At 45.4% G+C, this 18,205-nt stretch overlaps 1 protein-coding gene across 2 annotated transcripts in view; it reads left to right on the forward strand.

The window, feature by feature from the left end:
• SAP30BP (SAP30 binding protein) overlaps nt 1-12,512 on the forward strand; it is a 28,817-nt gene extending 16,305 nt beyond the window's left edge. For both annotated transcript variants that reach the window (XM_058852312.1, XM_058852311.1), the window contains 7 exons: nt 4,925-5,013; nt 7,388-7,479; nt 7,930-7,990; nt 8,504-8,555; nt 8,938-8,996; nt 10,170-10,254; nt 10,917-12,512. In XM_058852312.1, the coding sequence (XP_058708295.1) occupies nt 4,925-5,013; nt 7,388-7,479; nt 7,930-7,990; nt 8,504-8,555; nt 8,938-8,996; nt 10,170-10,254; nt 10,917-11,098 (620 nt within the window). In that variant the 3' untranslated portion in view covers nt 11,099-12,512. The remainder of the gene's footprint in view (nt 1-4,924; nt 5,014-7,387; nt 7,480-7,929; nt 7,991-8,503; nt 8,556-8,937; nt 8,997-10,169; nt 10,255-10,916) is intronic.
• The last annotated feature ends 5,693 nt before the right edge of the window (nt 12,513-18,205 follow it).

Raw genomic sequence — 18,205 nt, forward strand, 5'->3', positions numbered from 1 at the left:
CCAGACTTGTACATGGGTTTAAAAGCAGCACAGGGAACACTTGGTATGGGTGAACAGTATTGGAGAGTCTGAGACCTGGTCTGAGGTCTCTGCAATCTTAACTTTAATATCCTTTTCCAACAGCAGTGTGCAGGCTGGCTTTGTGCAGAACCAGGTCATTAGAGGTCAGCATACTTGCCATGCTGGATTCTGTAGGTCTGTTCCATTAGACCATATCTTATCTAGTTGAAAAGGAACTGTTGCAAGAGACCTACAGTTGGAGTAATGTAAGAACCACTCCCTTTCTGGAAGCTTGGACTTCCACAGTTAAATTTTTTTTAATGGAAAAAGGTGCAAGATTTTCTGACACAAAACAAATAACTGCTCCAATCTGGTTTTTGTCTATCAGTCTGGGGAAGTCAAAGTCCTCCTTGGACAGTTTTTCACAACTGCTTTTTGCATTAAAAGCATACAGGCCTGCCCTTCTCAGAAGATAACCCCACATTTTTCAGCATCACCTTTATTAAAGTCTGCAGTTGCTTGAGTATTAAATAAATGTAGTCTCCTGCCAAAAGCACTGTTTGTGTTTTACCTCCCCCAGATGCACAGTAATGTTGGAGCAGCTCTGGGAGTGGGAGCCAGCTGGGATCCATCTTCACTGCTCTTTTTTTTGTTGTTTCTTTTTTTTTTTTCCCTGTAAGGCTTCCAGCTGGATCCATTCCCTGATGTGCTTAGTGCATGCTAGGTGAACACTGGAGTTGGCACAAAGAAAACAGTAGTGATGAGCTGCTGGGAAGGGCATGGTTGTCCTGACTTATGCCAAAGTAGTGATCACATAATCAGTGGCTGACAGAATGAGAGGGGAGATTTTAGCCCCATGATTGAGAAGGAAATATGTGTGAAACTTATTTTCATAGATTTTTACATCAGCATTGTCCTTTTGAGCTTTTTGTACCACTCTGAAGAGTTCATGGTGCTGCCACGACATTGCATTTGCTGTTTCCTGCAGCCTTGCAAAATGATACTTTTAGGATGTAGGGGTTTTTTTGGCCCTGAAGTTCTTTGCAGCATGGTTGTTTACCTTTTGGATCATAAGAAATGTTCTCTCCAGCCATTGGGATATCTAACCACAAAGTCAGTGTGTTCATAAGAGCAGAAAGTATGGCTGAGCTGCAGGTCTCCCTCTGCATTTCTCAGCCCATGGAGCAGAAAGGGACCTGGTGTCCTTCCATGGATGGGTGACTCACTGGCATGTTGTTGTCTCCAGTTCTTCCCTCTGATTTGGCTGTTCTGGTGCCAGCAAATCAGAACCCCCCCCCACACCCTGGTTTATGCCAAGCAGCCTTGACTAGAGTGCCAGGGAATGCAGTTTTAGAGACCAGGCACCACCGGTTTGCATGTCTCCAGGGGAAACCTTTGTCACTCTGATCACCCTTTCCTTGTTTTTTTGTATAGTGTGACATTTAGAAACAAACTAACTGCCTCTAATCCCTTGTGGCTGCTTCAAACACAGCACATAAGTGACCCCTGAAAGGGACAGGAGTTATTCATCCTACTTGGGAGCAGCGTTAATCCAAGAGCCACGATCTGTACCATGTCTGTCCTGTGCAGCCAGCTCCTGTGCTCTCTGTTCTTTTGGTTTTCTCTGCACTAGGAAAACATTCCTTCCCATCTGTAGGAAACAGAATTCCTGTGTGCTCTCTGACAATGGGTCCAGCACAGTCTTTGGACTGAGAGCAGTTGTTTCCTTCTGGAAGTGGAGCTCACAGTTTGCTCTTTCTCTCCTGCTTTGCAGATTGTCTCCTGCTATTTGGTATAGGTCACTGTCCTTGTAGATAATCCATCTATCTCAAACTGAAGAGCACATTAAACATTGCATTTACATTTTGTTTTCTGCCTCACCAAGGTCTGGTGAGCAAATATCTTCCACTGGCTGCTGGGGTGCTGAGTCTTTGCAAGGTACCCCGTAATATTTGCCTGCTTTGGCGTGCTGTGCATGGCCTGGGAGCAGAGGAGTGGCTCTCCTTTACCACAGTGCATGTGCTGACTGCACAAAAAGCTACAAACACCTATTGCTTGTGCTGATGAAGTTTTTAATTTTTAGGTCAGCTTGCAGAAGGAGAATGTATGGACTAAGCACCAGCAGCAGTGTCCTTTAGCAGCAGGATGCTTTCAGGGGCAGTGGCCTCTGCTTTCTTGAACCCCCATCTGACTCACGGGATCTGCTTCACAGCCTTAGTTCTTTGTCAGGACTGGGAATCTGATTGAGGAAGATATTTACTTACTGTGAGCCAGAATCTGGGTGTGCCTGGAGTGATTAACTGTGCCAACAGCCACTTCCTGAGGTCCACACTTGGAGATCCTCTAGGCTGTGAGGCTGCAAATCACAGGGCAAATTAGGGGCTGTAGCCAGTGTCACTACCTGTGACTCATGTCAAAGTAAAACTTTGATCTTGGCAGGAATAACAGGATGCACAGAGCAGTTGGATGTATCCTGTGAGGACACACCTTGTTGTGAGCTGTTCATCTGCAGTTATTGCTGTAGAGAGGGTGGAAAGCTGCCCTTGGGACTTGAAAAACACAAAATGTTTTATACAGGAATATGTGGCCATTCATGGCAGTGCCAGGATTATAATCCCAGCTACCCTTTCCTCTAGGGAATGAGCTGCTGGGAGGATGCTGTGGAATCAGCCATTCTGTCTGAATGGGGAGCAAGTTCGAGGACTGCTGGAGGGCATGGACTATTTGTACTTCCTTACTGTAAATAAGCCCAAAGGGCTTAAACTCACCCTTAAACTCACCCTTTTCTTCCTAATGATGTGGCACCTCAGTCTGGCAGCAAAGTGATGAAATAACTGAGTAATGCTGCAAGTTTGTGCTCAGTTTGTGAGGTACATGTCCTGCCTTGCTGCTGGCAGTGTTCAGCTGCCTCCAGCTCTGGTGGGATTGCAGGAGGCAAAGATTTCTTAGTTCCAGTTCCTTGTAAGCCATTATAAGATGCTTCTCCTCAAAATGTTGATAAAGGATTGTTTTCACAAGGCTCAAACAAAAGAGGAAATGAGCACCAAACCTGGAAAGTAATTAATCAAAATACATTGTCTCATTGGGAGCTCTTGTTCTGCCTCCAAAATGATTTATTTTTCAAGGGGGCTTTGAATAGATTGGTGAAGATATTCATATGACTGACACTTTTTTGCTGGTAAAACAGAATTCCTGCCCAGAGTTCCTGAGTTTATATGAGCACACAGTTCCCCTTCCCATAAATGTTTTGTTTCTCTGTGCCTCATCTGCAAAGACACTAGACATCCCTCTCTGTGGGATGCCTAATGTGGAGCTAGGCTTGATTTTTATTTTTTATTTTTTTAATTTTTTTTTAGGTGCTTTCTTTGCCTTATAAAGATTTAATGGTCGTTTTTTGTTGTTTTTTTTTTTTTTTTTAATGTTCTGCTGATGCTGTGAACCTCTTAAGCCAGTAAGCAGCTTTTACCTTTCCCAGCAAGCCTTGTGTGCTGTGTATTATCCACACCTCTGTGGTTTTGCCACTATCTTTCTGGGTTTCCTGGAGCTCTGATTGACCCAGAGGCTTCCCCATCCCACCAGCAGCTGTAACCTGGAACAAATATGTGCCTTGTTGTCAGGGAGCTCCCTTTGCCTGCCTTTCTTTGGGGGCTCTGGCAAGCTTTCCTCCTTCCACAAAGGCTCCCACTTGGTAAATGCCAAAGGACACTTTTTGTTCCTTACTGGCAACTGCTGAAGAATTTAACCCTCAGCAACATCTTGATCAAATAGAATGAGCGGTCGCCTGCCAGCTTTGCCTCTCCAAAGGATATTGTCCTTAGTGCTTCACATTTTCACAAAGGACATGGAAACTGTAGCAGCACTGATTTTGTGTGGTGTTGTTTATCTGTAGCCTCAGCTCTCCAGGGTTCCAGCAGCCCTGTCTGGCCTTTGGGCCCTCCTGGCCTGTATTCAGAGGAGCTGAACTCTGCGTGCTGGAGCTGCAGCTCAGGCAGCTTTACTGAGGAATGCATAACTGAGGAGCTGCACGTGTGAAAAACTTGGTCTATGTGACTTCTGTGCTGCTCTCAGGTCTCTTATCCAGTACAGAGCAACTCTGGGGTGTGTTCCCTGGACAAATTATGCTTGAAAACAATCCCAGCTGCTTAAATGGGGCACATTTCTGGCTTGGCCAGAAAATTGCCTGGGTTTCCCATAATAGTGGGAAAGTAGCAAGCAATGGAGGGAAATGTGGCTGCTTCTTTTGCTGATAACTCTGTAAACTAATCTTTACAGAGCAATCAGGTACTGTAGTAGTATATCCCAGCACAAACAGCTGTGGAAATTTGGCAATCTGGACTGGGCTGTTCCCAGTCCTGCAGGACAAGTTGTTCTTTCTAGCAATAGTCTGTCTCTGTAAGCAAAGATCAAAGTGCCTGTTAAGGAAGTGTTAACTTAAGGATGAAATGTAATTTCTTGTGGTTAACTCCTGACAGCCTTAGGGATCATTGTTCCCTCCTTGAACCATTTTGGTTCATCCAGGTATGTCCTGAAGTAAATAGTCTAAATAGTGACTAAATAGTCACTAAATAGTCACTAAACAGTCACCAAGTGATTATCTCCCCTAAAATGGCAAAGAACCAGACTGCATAAAAATGATCCTTTGCTCCTCCACATGCATGGTCCAATTCTCTTTCCAAGAGTGTAGGTATCAATAAAACAAGCATCACATCTCTCTTTTAATGAGCCAACCTTCAGGTTCTTTAGTTGCTTCTTGCTCAGCATCTTGGAAACACCACAAGTACCAGTTGTCAGCATTCTCATCACCTTTGCCCTGGGTTGCCAATGAGGGAGTAGTGATGACAAAGACATAAAACAAATTTAATGACTTGTATGGCTGAAATTCCTGTCAGTAGCGCCAGAACTCATCCCAGTTTGCCCTCTCCAGCTTCTTTTTCAGAGAGAGTGCGGAACATGTCTCCAGATGAGATCAAAATCCCTCCTGAGCCCCCTGGCAGATGCTCTAACCAATTGCAGGTTGGTATAAGTCCATTTATTTATTTTTTTTAAAGACTTGTAGTTCAGGGCATATTTGGGAACCCAGCTCAGTAATTTTGCACAAGGCAAAGCTCCAGCATTAAAACTGGGTTTTATCACACTGAGTTCATGAATGCATCATGTTAATGCTTTAGGCTTTACAGCAGTTCTAGTTTAGGAATCTCAAAGTAGCTCTAAGCTGTTTTCCAGCCTCTCTGGGTTACTTGTGCTTTAAAACAGCTCTTGATCCCAGCAGTGACACAGAAGCAATGTTTACTGTCAGGGCTGCTTTCCCCTTACCTCAGCAAATTCAGCTCCCTAGCAAAGAGCAAATTGTTTTTCTGTACAGGCCCAAAATCCCCTAAACTGGAATAGTTGAGGCAGCAATGCCTGGATTCCTTTTCCACCTACATGTCTCTGGATTGTAAACATTTGGAGGGAAGGCTGGTACCTTAGAGGCAACAAAAAAACACAAATGCATGTTTTCTCTGGTGCACACCCAAATAACAGCAGTGAGAACTGTGTTCTCTTCATTGAATGCAAATGAAAGAGTAGGGACTGCTCTTTCAATATGCTTGAGTTTTAACTCTGATTTTCTGCCCAGCAGAAATACAAGTAAAGAATCACTCCTGTAGGCTCTATAAAGTAGCCCCTAACATGCAGTGGTGATTCAGAGTGACTCACCATCCAGATGATGCTTTCTTCTCCACACACCGTACCTGGGCACACCCAGACCTCCTCTAGTACTGTAGGAGGATTTTACTGTTCTGACATCAATGAACTGGAGTGTGTTAGACCTGAGGAATGCACAGAGCTTGACAGGGCAGACAGAATAATGCAGAGTTTTTCCCCTTTGACAGCAATTTAGTGTGTTACATCAAAGGGGAACTTGTCCTCTGTTGGCATGTAAAACCACATCTTAGAGCACTTTGAGCAAGGAGATGGGATTGTTGCTTAGAAATGCAAAAGTGCAAAACTAGTGGTTTGCTCTTTTGTCAAATTTTTCCTCTGATAAACTGTATTTTGAACTCTGCCAAAGGGAGGATTTCTTATTATAAAGTTGACTGAGTAGTTGCCCATCTGTGGACTTGGGGAACCTCACTGCTACTCCATGGGGAGGGGATAAAAGGGAACACCTATTCAATCATTTCTACTCCCCAGATTCACTTTTTTGCAGTTTGTTCCTTCAAACCTCACAATGTGTGTGCTGGATGTGGAGATTGTGTCATTTCCTCTTGCTGATTATTTGACAACCTGATGAAAATTTATCTCATAGAAGATTTTTTTAAGGTTGTTGAGTTTCATATCAGCTCTTAACAATCCTCTTTTATTCAGGCTGCAGCAAGCCCTCAGACAATAGTCAGCTCTGTGTCTGACTGTCCAGGGAGGGAGACATGAAGTGACTTAACCAGAAGCAACAGAAGAAAATTGACTCAGCTTCTCCCATCCTGAAAGACTGAAGGCCCAGCCTCTGGTCTTTTTTTATGTGCCTCTTGCACTTCAGAAATTTCAGTCATAAAGAAAAGATGATGGAAATTACTGAGGATATTTTAGCAATACCACTTAACTCTCTGATCTTTCTGAAAGCTCCTGCCTCTGCTGTCCCTTCACCATCACCAGAGTAGGAATACTTTTACATACTTTCATCCACCTTGCTGAGGAAGGAAAAAAACATGTTTGATTTGAAATCTTTCAGCCTTTTTGGAGAGTAGACTGCTTGACATCTGCAACCTGAGTCAGTTAAATTGTCTTTGGCATGGGCTTGTGCCTTGTGGGTGATGTGCAAAGAGAAGCTGATTCCATCTGACTGGTACCAAAGCAGGGATTTATGAGCACATTGTTCCTAAGAGCATTTGGCTGCCAGTGGGCACCCCCAGCAATACCTGATGATCACAGTGGGTTTAGTTCTCCAGCAGAACTTGGCTCTGCCTGGGTTACACATGAGCAGGGATGTTGCCCTGTGGGCAGTGTAGCCCAGCTGCTGTTTCTCAGGTGCTCACCTGAGGCTGCAGGTGGGTGTTGGTGGGTGCTGTGAGTTGGTGGGAGAACCTCTGGATTTCAAAATTGGCTTCTCTGTGTAAAGGGAAGCAATAGACTGGGAAGGAGGAGTCTGTGCCTTATATACAGATCTTTAATCACTAAAGCCTTCAGTAATTGCAAAGATAATTCCTTTACCAATCAGACAGTTCATGAAGGTACTTCAGACATTCAAGGAAAAAGTGTCACTTAAGCAGCCTAGCTCTGGTGTAAAGGTGAAATCCTAGCTCAGGTCAAGGATGTCACTGGTTCAGCTGGCTTCTTTTCACATGTCCAGTAGTCAGCTGGTGTGCTGCTCCTTTTCATCCTGGCTCACCCTATGATCTTTCTCCTTTAGGATAAAATTCAAAAGCTGTATGAGAGGAAAGTGAAAGAGGGCATGGATATGAACTACATCATCCAGAGGAAAAAGGAATTTCGCAATCCCAGGTGAGCCACCATCTTTTCATGTGACCACAGCACCACAGAGCAAATTTGAAGAATTTTCTTCTTTGTTGGAGTTGTAGCAGAAGGATCCTGAACAGGAAGGATTACTGCTTACACAAATAGTCTTTCTCAATTTTGTGACTGGAACAGTAAAACTCTTCTTTGTGTTTGGTAAAGCAGCAGCTGGAGTTGGTGTGTTGGTTAGATTTAAAATGTGAAGACTCAGGATGAAGTACTTTAGAAGATGTGCCTGTTCTGGGAGCTGGGAGATGTTCCAGGGGATAATGTGGATAATGGGGTGTCACATCCATCATAGCAGGTGTAGCTTCCCAGGTTCTCATTTCACTTTGTAGTGTGAAGAGGTGACAGCATCTCTCTGTTTACACATCTGAAACACTTCTGTTCCCTTCTACCTCCCTGGTTCTGTTCTGACCTCTTGCTTCTCCTTTGCAGCATCTATGAAAAGCTGATCCAGTTTTGTTCCATCGATGAACTCGGTACAAATTATCCAAAGGTGAGGGCAGTGCTTTTGACTGGAAAAGGAGTGGATAAAGGTAACACAGAGGTGTAAAGTCTCACCTCAGGCTTTCTCGAGCCTGCTTGCTCAGAGGTCCTGTAAGGCAACCTCAGTCTGAGCCTCTGCAGTGAAGTGAATGTTTTTGTGTAGCACTGAGGCTCAGGGCCTCAACCTTTGCTACAATGATTCTGCACAAAAACTGCTGAATTGTGGAGGTCTGAATGGAACTCCTTGAGTGGGGAAAGAAGCTGAGTAGCAGAAAAATGCATGACTTACCCCAGCATCCTTTTTTTGCTTCAAAGCTGTTTCTTCATTCACAACAGAACATGGTCCCATAAAAGAAGGTCTGATGGGATCTTTGTGTCACTGGGACACAGGAAGAAATCAGTGATGATTCTCATTGTCACCTCTGATTATCATCAGAGAATGGCAATACATAAAACATTTTTGCACTGGGTTCTGTTTCTGTGGGAATAGCCCTAATCTGATTTATTTCTTTTTTTTTTTCAGGACATGTTTGATCCTCATGGCTGGTCAGAGGATTCATATTACGAGGCACTAGGTAATTCCAGGAAGTCTCTTTTTGTCCTAGCTTAGGTCTTTGTGTTTTGTACTTAATTAACTACACTGGAGTCTTCACTTTCTGTATAAATGAGAAGTCATCACATGCTCTTTAATGACTCCATTCTGGTTGGATGTGCCTGAATGTTATTGATGCTTCATCAGTTTGGAAAGGCTTTTAATTTAAATTGGTTCTGCAATGTTTTCATCTCTCAAATCATTAAATTAGTGCTGCAATGCTTTGATTAAAAAGCAGCAGTTGCTTTCACGGAAGTTTAATTTTTCTATATAGAATTTGATTTTTTTTTTTAATGGGAAATGTGTAAATGAGAACTGTGGAATTTTACTGTTCTTAGTGCTTTACATCTTCTGCTGTTTCTCAGCTAAAGCCCAGAAGATTGAGATGGACAAACTGGAGAAGGCCAAGAAGGAACGTACAAAGGTACCTACTCAAAACCTAAAGAGATGCAGGTGCAGGGCTTTTGTTTCTTTCCCTGCTGAATTTCATTCTTTTGCTTTGCTATTTCTGTGCTAAAACTGCTTGTTTTATCCCAGATCTCTCCTTCCTTCTTGCATGTCTTTCCCAAACTGCACAGATAAAGTTATTTGCCCTTCCTTATAGGTCCATTTATAGGTTGTTTATTCCACTGGATTTCCTGCTGTTTTGTCAGTATTTTTAAATGAGAGCTCTAAAAATGGCATTAAGTAAGTCAGATACAGGCAAGATAATGAATAAAGAACAACTTTTTCCTTAATTTATGACATTTTTCCTAGTGCCTAGCCTAGTTAAAGCTTAATTTCCTCATAATTTCTCTGTGTGAGACAATACCTGCATTCTGTTCTCCTTGTTGCATCCAGTTTCCAGAAAAGCTGGGCCTATTTTAACTTTGTGCATTTTGTGACAAGCCCAGTTATTCTTAGATATGCCCCAAAAAGAGCACAGACAGGCTTTGGAAGAGATTTCATTCCTGTCCTGTGTTTCCTTTAAGCCAGTGGCTGGCATTAGAACATGTCTGATGTTAAAGATTTGCCACCTAAGCTGCAGAAGGCTCCTTCCATCTCCAGTACAAGGAGGTTTTTCATGCAATGCATGCTGTGTCTTGCTGCTTGTTTTGGTTTCTTGCACAGTAATCCAGGTATCTGATGATGCCCTTGCCCAGATCTGCAGTTCTGAGGCTGCAGTGCTGTTGGAGCTCTTGTTGCCAGGTTTCCTGCTGTGATGCAGTCACAATAAATTGTGCAAGCAGGGACTTGCCTTGCATGTTCCTTAAAGTAAAATGAACAAGAACTTCTAACTGTATAAATACAGTGTTTAATGACCAGGATCGATGCTGTCTGAGCTGTATCAAATCTTGTGCTTGTACCAGTTGACAAACACATTTTTATTGTATCAGATTTAGGAGCTGGGTTGCAACTTAATTAATCCTTAATTCTTGTGGCCTGAGAGGTCTGTCTTTTCCTTCCTGCATGATGGGCAGCTCAGAGGCCAGTCCAATGTCTTCCATCACATAAAAGCTGTTTTTAAAAAACATAGAGAGGTTCTGTGGGTTAAAAAAAGGCTGTGTATCTTAACACTTCATTTTTTTTATCTTCTCCTCTTTCTTCCCCTTACCAGATCGAATTTGTGACTGGCACTAAAAAGGGTACAACAACAAGTGCTGCTTCCACAACCACCACAACATCCAGCACCACTGTTGGAGGTAAAGAATAGCTGTGAATGTATCCCTTAAGCTGCAGTAATGCTGGGATTAGTGCTTCCTGAAGCCTCCTGAATGGTCCTGTAGATAATGCAAGGGAGTGTTTCTTCTAAGGGGTGTTGGACTAGCTTTCCTCTAGTCCCTGTATTCCATGGCTGTCCTGGAATGAAAGACTGGGGCCAGGTGGGATAGTGAAGAGACTTACTAGTGGGTTAAGAAGCCTGCTGCTGTCTGTAGTTATAGAGTATTCCTGGGACTGATAAATTTTGAGATTTGGAAATACTGGAAGTCAGTCTTCTGTCTTGGAAACTGAGGGGAAGGGATAAAAATCGCTGGAGGCTGATGAGTGTGTCCAGTGCCTGTAGCTGAGTGAGCGGGATACATTTGCTCTGTTGAAATTAAATCTGCTTTGGGGCAGGGAGTGATCCTCTCTCCCCTTTGGCTGGAGTTCAGGTCTAGAATTCTACTATTACTCCTCGTTCCCCAAGAAAAAATTGCCTTTCCTTCTCACCATTTACTGCCAGTGTATCCTGAAATAATATGAGGGGAAGCTGTCTAGTCAAGCAGTGGGATATTAAGGGTTGACAAGACAGGGTGTTAAGAGGGGATTGGTGACCTCTAACATAATGCTAATCCTTGTGTGCTTGGTTTAATCCAATTCACAGATGCCCAGAAGAGGAAGAGCAAGTGGGACTCTGCCATCCCCGTAACGACGATAGCTCAGCCCACCATCCTCACCACCACTGCAACACTGCCAGGTGTTGTCACAGTGACAACCAGTGCCAGTGGCTCCAAAACCACGGTGATCTCAGCTGTGGGCACCATTGTGAAAAAGGCCAAGCAGTGACTGCTGTGCTGGGCCTGGAATCTTGGACTTGTTTGTCACTGAAGCCATTGTCCTTGGAAGGGAGGGGTGGCTTTCCCCTTTGGTAAAAGATGACAAGATTCTTTGAAGCAGCCCACAGTTCTCCTTTGGAAGGCTGGGGGCAGGAGCAGGATGCCAGCTGTGTGCCCACAGGAATGGACCTCTGCCCACCATGCCTTTGCCTTTGCTTGCTGGGGGAAGAACCAGGCTGCCTGTGTTGTGCTGGAGGAAGGTGGTATCTGGAGTCAGCTGTAAAAGTTTGCTTATTAATTACTGCATTGAGGTCTTACCTACTTGCAAGTTTGGTTTAGGGGGAAAAACGAAAATAAATTAAAAGGGCAAGCAGGGAAGGCCTGTCAGTGTTAACCCTGTGTATTCCAGGTGGTGCTCCAGGGCTGCCTGCAGCCTGTGTAGGTGCCTCCCTCCAGAATCAGCTCAGTTCTGAGGGAGTTGAAGCAGAGACAACCACTCAGTGTCCACGTCCAGATGTGTAGCAGAGACTTGAAGCAAACTACATCAGTGAGTGTAGGCTCACTCCTTGTTCTAGTGCTGACACCTGTACCCTGTGCTCTCTGTGTAGATCTTAGTGACCACATGTGAAACTGTGGAACTCTTGAGGAAACTGTGCTGGAGCATCCTGTTACCATCTCACAGGGATGGAGATTTCTATGCAGAACCCTCAAGCTGTAGAGGTTTGATTTGTGAACTCACTTGCAAAGACCTGTGCAGAAAACACTTCTATTGCCATGGAATGAGGTTGGACAGCAGATAAGCAGAGGAGAGTGTCTGATCCTGTTTGTGATGTTGTCCATCTTTGTTTTAGCTCGTGATGTTCTGTGAATGCACACATGGCAGTTACTGCTTCCTCCACTGTTGTGAAAAAGTATTTTCAGTTGAAAATTTTGTTGTATAAAAATTGAAAAGTCTTTTAAAAAAATCCATGGTGTCATTGATGTGTCTGCATGTCTTTAGAGTCAAATTTCTACCCAGAGCCTCTTTGTCCTAGTGTTTTAAGCAATGGTAGGGAGAGATGGTTGCCAGATCAGCAAAAGTGTAATTTTCTGAGAATTCAATGATTTGGGGTTGTTTTTTCTTCTTTTTTTCCTTCCAGTTTGTTATGTAGCATATGTCACTCCTATCAAGACTTTGCATTTATGGAGACTTAAGGCAGAAATAACAGGTTGTTGCTCCTGCTTGTTGATATCCTGTTTTTAGATAATTTTAAAACATGTTAAACACTTTGGCCTGGCAGTCACTTAAGCTTTAAAAAAAGAAGCATCTGTGTATCCAGGAATGCTCATGGGAACTAAACCAGAGGACTGATGTGACTAGCATGGGAGACTGGGGGAGATGGTGGAATTGCTCTTTTTAAAGCAATAAAATATTGAAAGGCATGAAAATAGTTAGATGGAAACATCTCTGTTAATTTACTTTGCATTGGGCTGCTTGCTTGGCTCCTGTAAGCTTGTAAAGGTGCATTAACTCCATCTACATCCTGTGGGGAACAGCTCTGCCCTGACACTGTCACTGGGAGAAAGCACAAACTGGGAGAGCCTGATGACACCACATTAATTAGTCATTCTTGCCAGTTAATCCCTTGTCAGGGCAACTGCTGGAGTTCTTGGTGTTGAATCCCACTGCAGAAGGTACTGAACGTTGTTTAAATTTATCTTACTCATATCACACATCCTGGCACCCCACTCCTTCCCCCTTCCATGTGCCCTCTTCCTCCTCGCTCTGCAGCATCCATAGTCATTCCAAACCCCTGGATTTCTTGGTGGATTTTAGGATCAGAACTGAGAACTGGTGGTTCAGCTCCTGTTTTATTCTGGCAGGCAGGGAGTGACACTGAGTGACACTGTCCAGCATCTGGAGTGAGGGAAAATGCTGATCATGGGAACTTGATGTTGCAGCATGAGGGATGAGGAGAAATCCTCCTGAGCTGGAGTGAGGCTGCCAACCCCTGTATAACAAACTTGCAGCCAGTAACTTGCTGCTCTTGTTTGTCTTGCTGAGGTAATAGATGGATACTCGGGTTGGAAGCTGCAGGTCTGAGGGAAAAGCCTTTTTCCCAGCTCTGAAAATGGGACTGGACAGGTTGATGGCTTTCACTGAGCTGTGGTCAGTCAGTGCCACTGAAGCTGGAGGGAACATCAGGCACACAAGGGTGATGTCCTTAGGGAAAAGGATCCTTCCTGGCCTGGGAACCATGGCCTGAAGCCCTCAGACAGGAGTTTGGAGTGGTTTTCTTTGGAGCTCTGGCTGTGTGAGCCCTGCTGAGGCTGGAGGGTCCTGCTGGGTGTGTCAGTCCTGTGTGCTAAACTCTGCCTCAGCTGCAAACCCAGAGCTGACACAGAAAATGTTCCTTATGCTGCTGCAACAATGACTGTTCAGGCTGCACTTGTGACTCTAAAAGCTGGAGATACTCGCTCTTACCTCTCCTTCCAAAGTGATGCTAATCATACCCAGGAGAGTAAAACCAGTCCCATTTTCATCATTCCTTAGTCCAAGAAGTACAATCTCTGCTCCTTGAACACCGCTGGACTTCTCTCTGCCTGTCTCCTTCCTTAGCAGGGGTGTCTCATAACTCAAGGAGCTTTGTCTCAGCTGAACCTCCACGTTCAAGTCTGTGTCTCTGCCTCAGCAGAGGCAGGAGAGCTGCAGTAATGAAGTCATCCTTGGCACACTTGGTTCTACTCTCCCTCTCCCTTCTGAAGTCTTTTCTTCCACCTCCATGCCCCGAGGTGTTGATTTTCTCTCCTGTTTGCTTGTTGTGCTTTAGAGATCTGTCCTTTGATGCTGGTGTGGGAAGGGATTTTGTGTGTTCAGGACTTGCTTTTATTTTCTGTCTCACTGGGTGCTGCTGGGCCGAGGGAGCAGGTGGGGAGGGCAGCCCTTGCCAGCCCCACCTCAAACCGTGGAATGGGAGCACCTGAAGCTATGTTTTAGTTGGATTGCTGCTGCACTGTCTGGTTTAGGGGAGTTATGCACTGAGATGAACAAAAAATGAAAGAAAGAGTCTTCTTTGCCAGGGCTTTGGGCCATGCCAAGGCTTTGCTGATGACAGCTCCAGCAGTGAGGGAGGTGATGGCTGCAGCCAACACCTGCACGAGCTCCTTTCCAGCTCTTCTCCATTGCAGGGGAGAAGTTACCTCCTGTGAAGCCCCTCAAACAGGTGGGCTTTGTAATGTGCCCAGTGAGTCATCAAAGGGTATGAGCTGCTCCTTCCTGGGGAATGGTGTGAGCCCAGGAAAGCCCAGAGCTGGTACCTGCAGGGAATCACAGGATGGGTGAGGCTGGAAGGGACGGCACTGGCCCAGACTCAAGCAGAGTTTTTTCTGGAGCACTTGGCACAGGGTTGTGTCCAGACAGTTCTGGAATATCTCCAAAGAGGGAGTGAGAAATTCAGATCTTCTCAGCAGGACTCCCCAAGACTGTCTAGTGTTAAATGTTCCAATAAATAAACTGCTGTGGAGGCTCAAGACCCCCTGAAAGGGCAACAAAGTTCCACCAAAGTTCCTCTTCCCTTTGGAGGGGACGTTTACCTCAGCACATTCCTGCATGGCTTTTACAGAGCACTTTCCCACCTCTGAGCCTTCCCTACTGCTGTTCTTCTGACTGTTTATATTCCACTTCCTTCCTTTTGTTCTAAGCGAGAGCTATGGACACCAATGACTTCCAGTGGTTGGTCTTTGTTTATTTGAAGCTTGTCTTTGGCTGGGGCTGGGCTCGTGCTCTGTGTTGCCAGTAAACAGCAGAGCTCTGGGATTTTACAAGGAAAGGTTTTGCCTTTTTGCAGAGAAGACATCGGTGTGTGCTCAGCTCCTGGCAGTTGGGTGAGATGCTGAGGTATCCCTGGAGAGCCCTGGTGTCCCCAGATGGGTGATAGGATTGTCCCAGGCTGAAGTTGTATCCTGGATCCTTTACTGGTGTTTTCCTCTGATGGTGTTTCTGTGTCCCGCTTCCCTCTTGCTGCTGGTCTGTCCCAGAGGCAAATGTTCATCAGTGAGATTTTCCTTTAGGAACATGTTCATGCCAAGGAACATCCCCTGGAAAACAGGGGGCACGTGTAGTTAATGCTGCTTGGGGGGAAAGGCTGAGGGAGAGAATATGACAGGATTTCATCTGGCACTTTTAATTGAACAGGGAATTATATTAAGCATCATTTAGTGCAATAAATTATGTGCATGTTAATGATTGTTAATAATACATTATTACACATCCCTTTTATTTAAGCCACGTAGCAGGATATTGTCACTACAGTGTACAGTGCAGTGTTGGGATTGTTTATTTTTCTTTTAGTAATGTGTGTTGTTACAGAATTTCAGAAGGGGATGAATGTGCTCCAGCAGCAGGATTTTGGCTGTAACTGCTCAATAAAGACCTAGGAAAAGCCCCAAAGCTGTCTCCAGGCACGCTGTGGTGGCAGGACAGAAAGAAGAAAGGCTCTGTTGCAAGCTGGCGTGGCATTAAAAAAAGAAGAAAATAATTAACCCTGAAATCACTTGTAATTATCAGTAATTGGCACTCAGACTGGTAGTCTCAGCAGAGAGAGCAATAATTTCATGTGAGCTATAAAATTACTTGTTTTCCCTCCTAGGGCAAAAATTTCTAGGCCACATTGCCACAGCAAAAAACGATTTATAAATGCAAGATTTGCCACAAATGTGGCTGTGAGCTGTGGTGGAGCCATCTGCACTGAAATCTGCTGACCCTGCCTCTGAAATCCCTGTCCTCTGTTCTTAAAAACAGCAAATTTGTGCAGCAAAAGCCTAATCCAGCAGGCAGGGAGAGCAAGGTGTGGAACCAAGGCAAGAACTTGGGTTCACCAGGTGTTCTTCCCTTGTTGGAAGTAATTTGGAGAAGTTATCTGGAAGACAACTCATAAAACAAGTTTTTTTTAAAAAAAAATAAAAAATAAGATGAAGCTAAAACCTTTTATATTCTCATGAGTATTTACAGAAAAAATCTAATTCCTCTCTGCTTTTTTGCCCTAAAAATTTGGTGGTGAAGTTGCCTTTATATTGGAAAAGGGCCTTTATCAGCCCTGCAAACGTGAAAGCAGCCCAGTTACAGCTCTGGGAAAATTCACATTCCATGGGTGTGGGATCTCTCAGGTGCTGGGGGGATGTGTTTTAAAGAAAGGTGCATAATTGGTATCTTGAGCTCTTCTGGCAGCACCCAGAGGCTGCAACTGGGCTTCTCCTCCCCAGCTGGAAAGACTGAAGGGAGCTGGTCCCTCCTTGCTGCTGCAGGCTGTGGGGATGGATGGGAGGCAGAGGGTGTCAGGAAGCCCTGGGGCTGGCAGGGTCTGCAGGTGAGAACAGAGATCCTTTACAGGAGGCAACATAAACATTCCCCATCTCAGGTGGAGAAAGGAGGACATCCAGAAAATCAGGACACTGAGTGTTGTGGTGGAATGTGGGTGCTCATGAGCTTTTCTGGTTGGCTTCAGGATTCCTCTTAGGGATCCATCACTAGAATAACTGGGGTTTTACTACTCTGCTTCTTGCTTGCAGCCTAAATTGGCTTTTTCAACTGCAGTGGCAGCATTGCTTACCTCAAAGAGGAAAATTGCACCAGTGGGAGGTGGGATGGGGCTGGTGAGGTGACCAGACACGTCTGTGAGCACCAGCACAAGCTCCTCTCCCATTTTGGGAACTGAAGCCCGGTTTTAATTTCATCTGCAGTGTTCAACATCTCCTGCAGCTGTGGCTCCTGAGGCACAGCAGGAGCCTTCAGCCCCTCCATGGGAACCATCTGCTCTTCACCAGCAGCTCAAGCATCAGCACCTGGCACTCACAGCCTGGTCCTGCACTGCCTTTATTTTGTCTCATGTCCCAGCTCTCCTTTTGCAGTTGCTGTCTTGATGTGTTTTTAAAAAAACAACAGCAAACCTCATTCATTTTCAGAACTTTTGTTTAAATCTAGGAAATCACATCTCCAAAAGGGCTGGGGTTGCCAAGTCATGTGTTGGGAAACTCGGAAATGCCAGACTGAAACTGCCTGGGCCATCTCCCCCTGCACCCCTGCCTGTTTCCCATTTGCTGCAGTTTTTAATGGCACAAGCACATCCTCCTTTATCCTGGGGCTAAGGCAGTTTGCATATATTAACCTGAGCTTCCTAAATTCTTGTAGAGAAAGGAGTCCTGCTCCTCACCTTTCAATCAGTTCTGCTGAGCAGCAGCCTCTGTAAAGCCCCACTGATAGCAAGGAGGGCAGAATTTCCCTGCTCATAATTTTAATCTCCAAATCAGGCAGGAAATGTGCCATTTTTTCATCTAGCTGTTGCTATTGTTTGTGTTGAAGCTCAGGGGATCTATCAGGAGCTGAAATGCAGCCTTTGCCATTGCATCTGCTCCAAGACGTTTGTGCTCCACTCTGTGGAAAGTGTGAGTGGTTCTGAGCTGTGACCAACCCCAGACTAAACAAAAGGGTGTTGTGGACAGAAAAACAACCTCACCTGAACTCCAGACTCTCCTCTGCTGTTCCTTGGACTGGGGCTTTGGCTCGAGCTCAGCAGAAGGACTGGAATCAGGCGTGGGATTGCAGCCTGGCACCATGCTGGGATGCAGGTATGGATGCTTCTCATTCATGGTGCCACAAGGGCTTGCATTGACTCTCGGGGCAGCTTTACTGCAGGTGAGGAGTGTCTGCCGTGCCCATGCCCTGCATAAAGCAGGATGCAGAGCCATCCTCTCTGCCTGCAAAGCGCCGAGCCTGGGCTCAGCATCTGCAGCTTGTCGGGGCAGGGATTTCCCTGATATTTCAGCCAGGAATTACCTGAGCTCTGAGGGTGACACCTCCCAGTCGTGCCAGGGGGAAACTGGGAGGAGAAACCCCTGCCGGGGGAGGTCGGGGAGCTCGCTGAGCTGTGCCCTCAGCGGGCAGGTGAAGCCGAGCAGCCCCTCCAGGCTCCCTGCCCCGGACAGCGCCTTCCCTCAGCCCTTTCTTTCCCTGTGGGATGGTGCTTGCTCGGAGGGAGGCTCCAGAGGGCTGTGCCTGCCCGGCCAGGTGTGCGAGGGAGCAGCGAATGCCAGCCCTGCGTCACGGGCACCCCCTCCTCCCTCCCGGCTGGGATAAAACTTC

Source organism: Poecile atricapillus, chromosome 17 (assembly GCF_030490865.1).
Source record: "Poecile atricapillus isolate bPoeAtr1 chromosome 17, bPoeAtr1.hap1, whole genome shotgun sequence".
Taxonomy (NCBI): Eukaryota; Metazoa; Chordata; class Aves; order Passeriformes; family Paridae; genus Poecile; species Poecile atricapillus.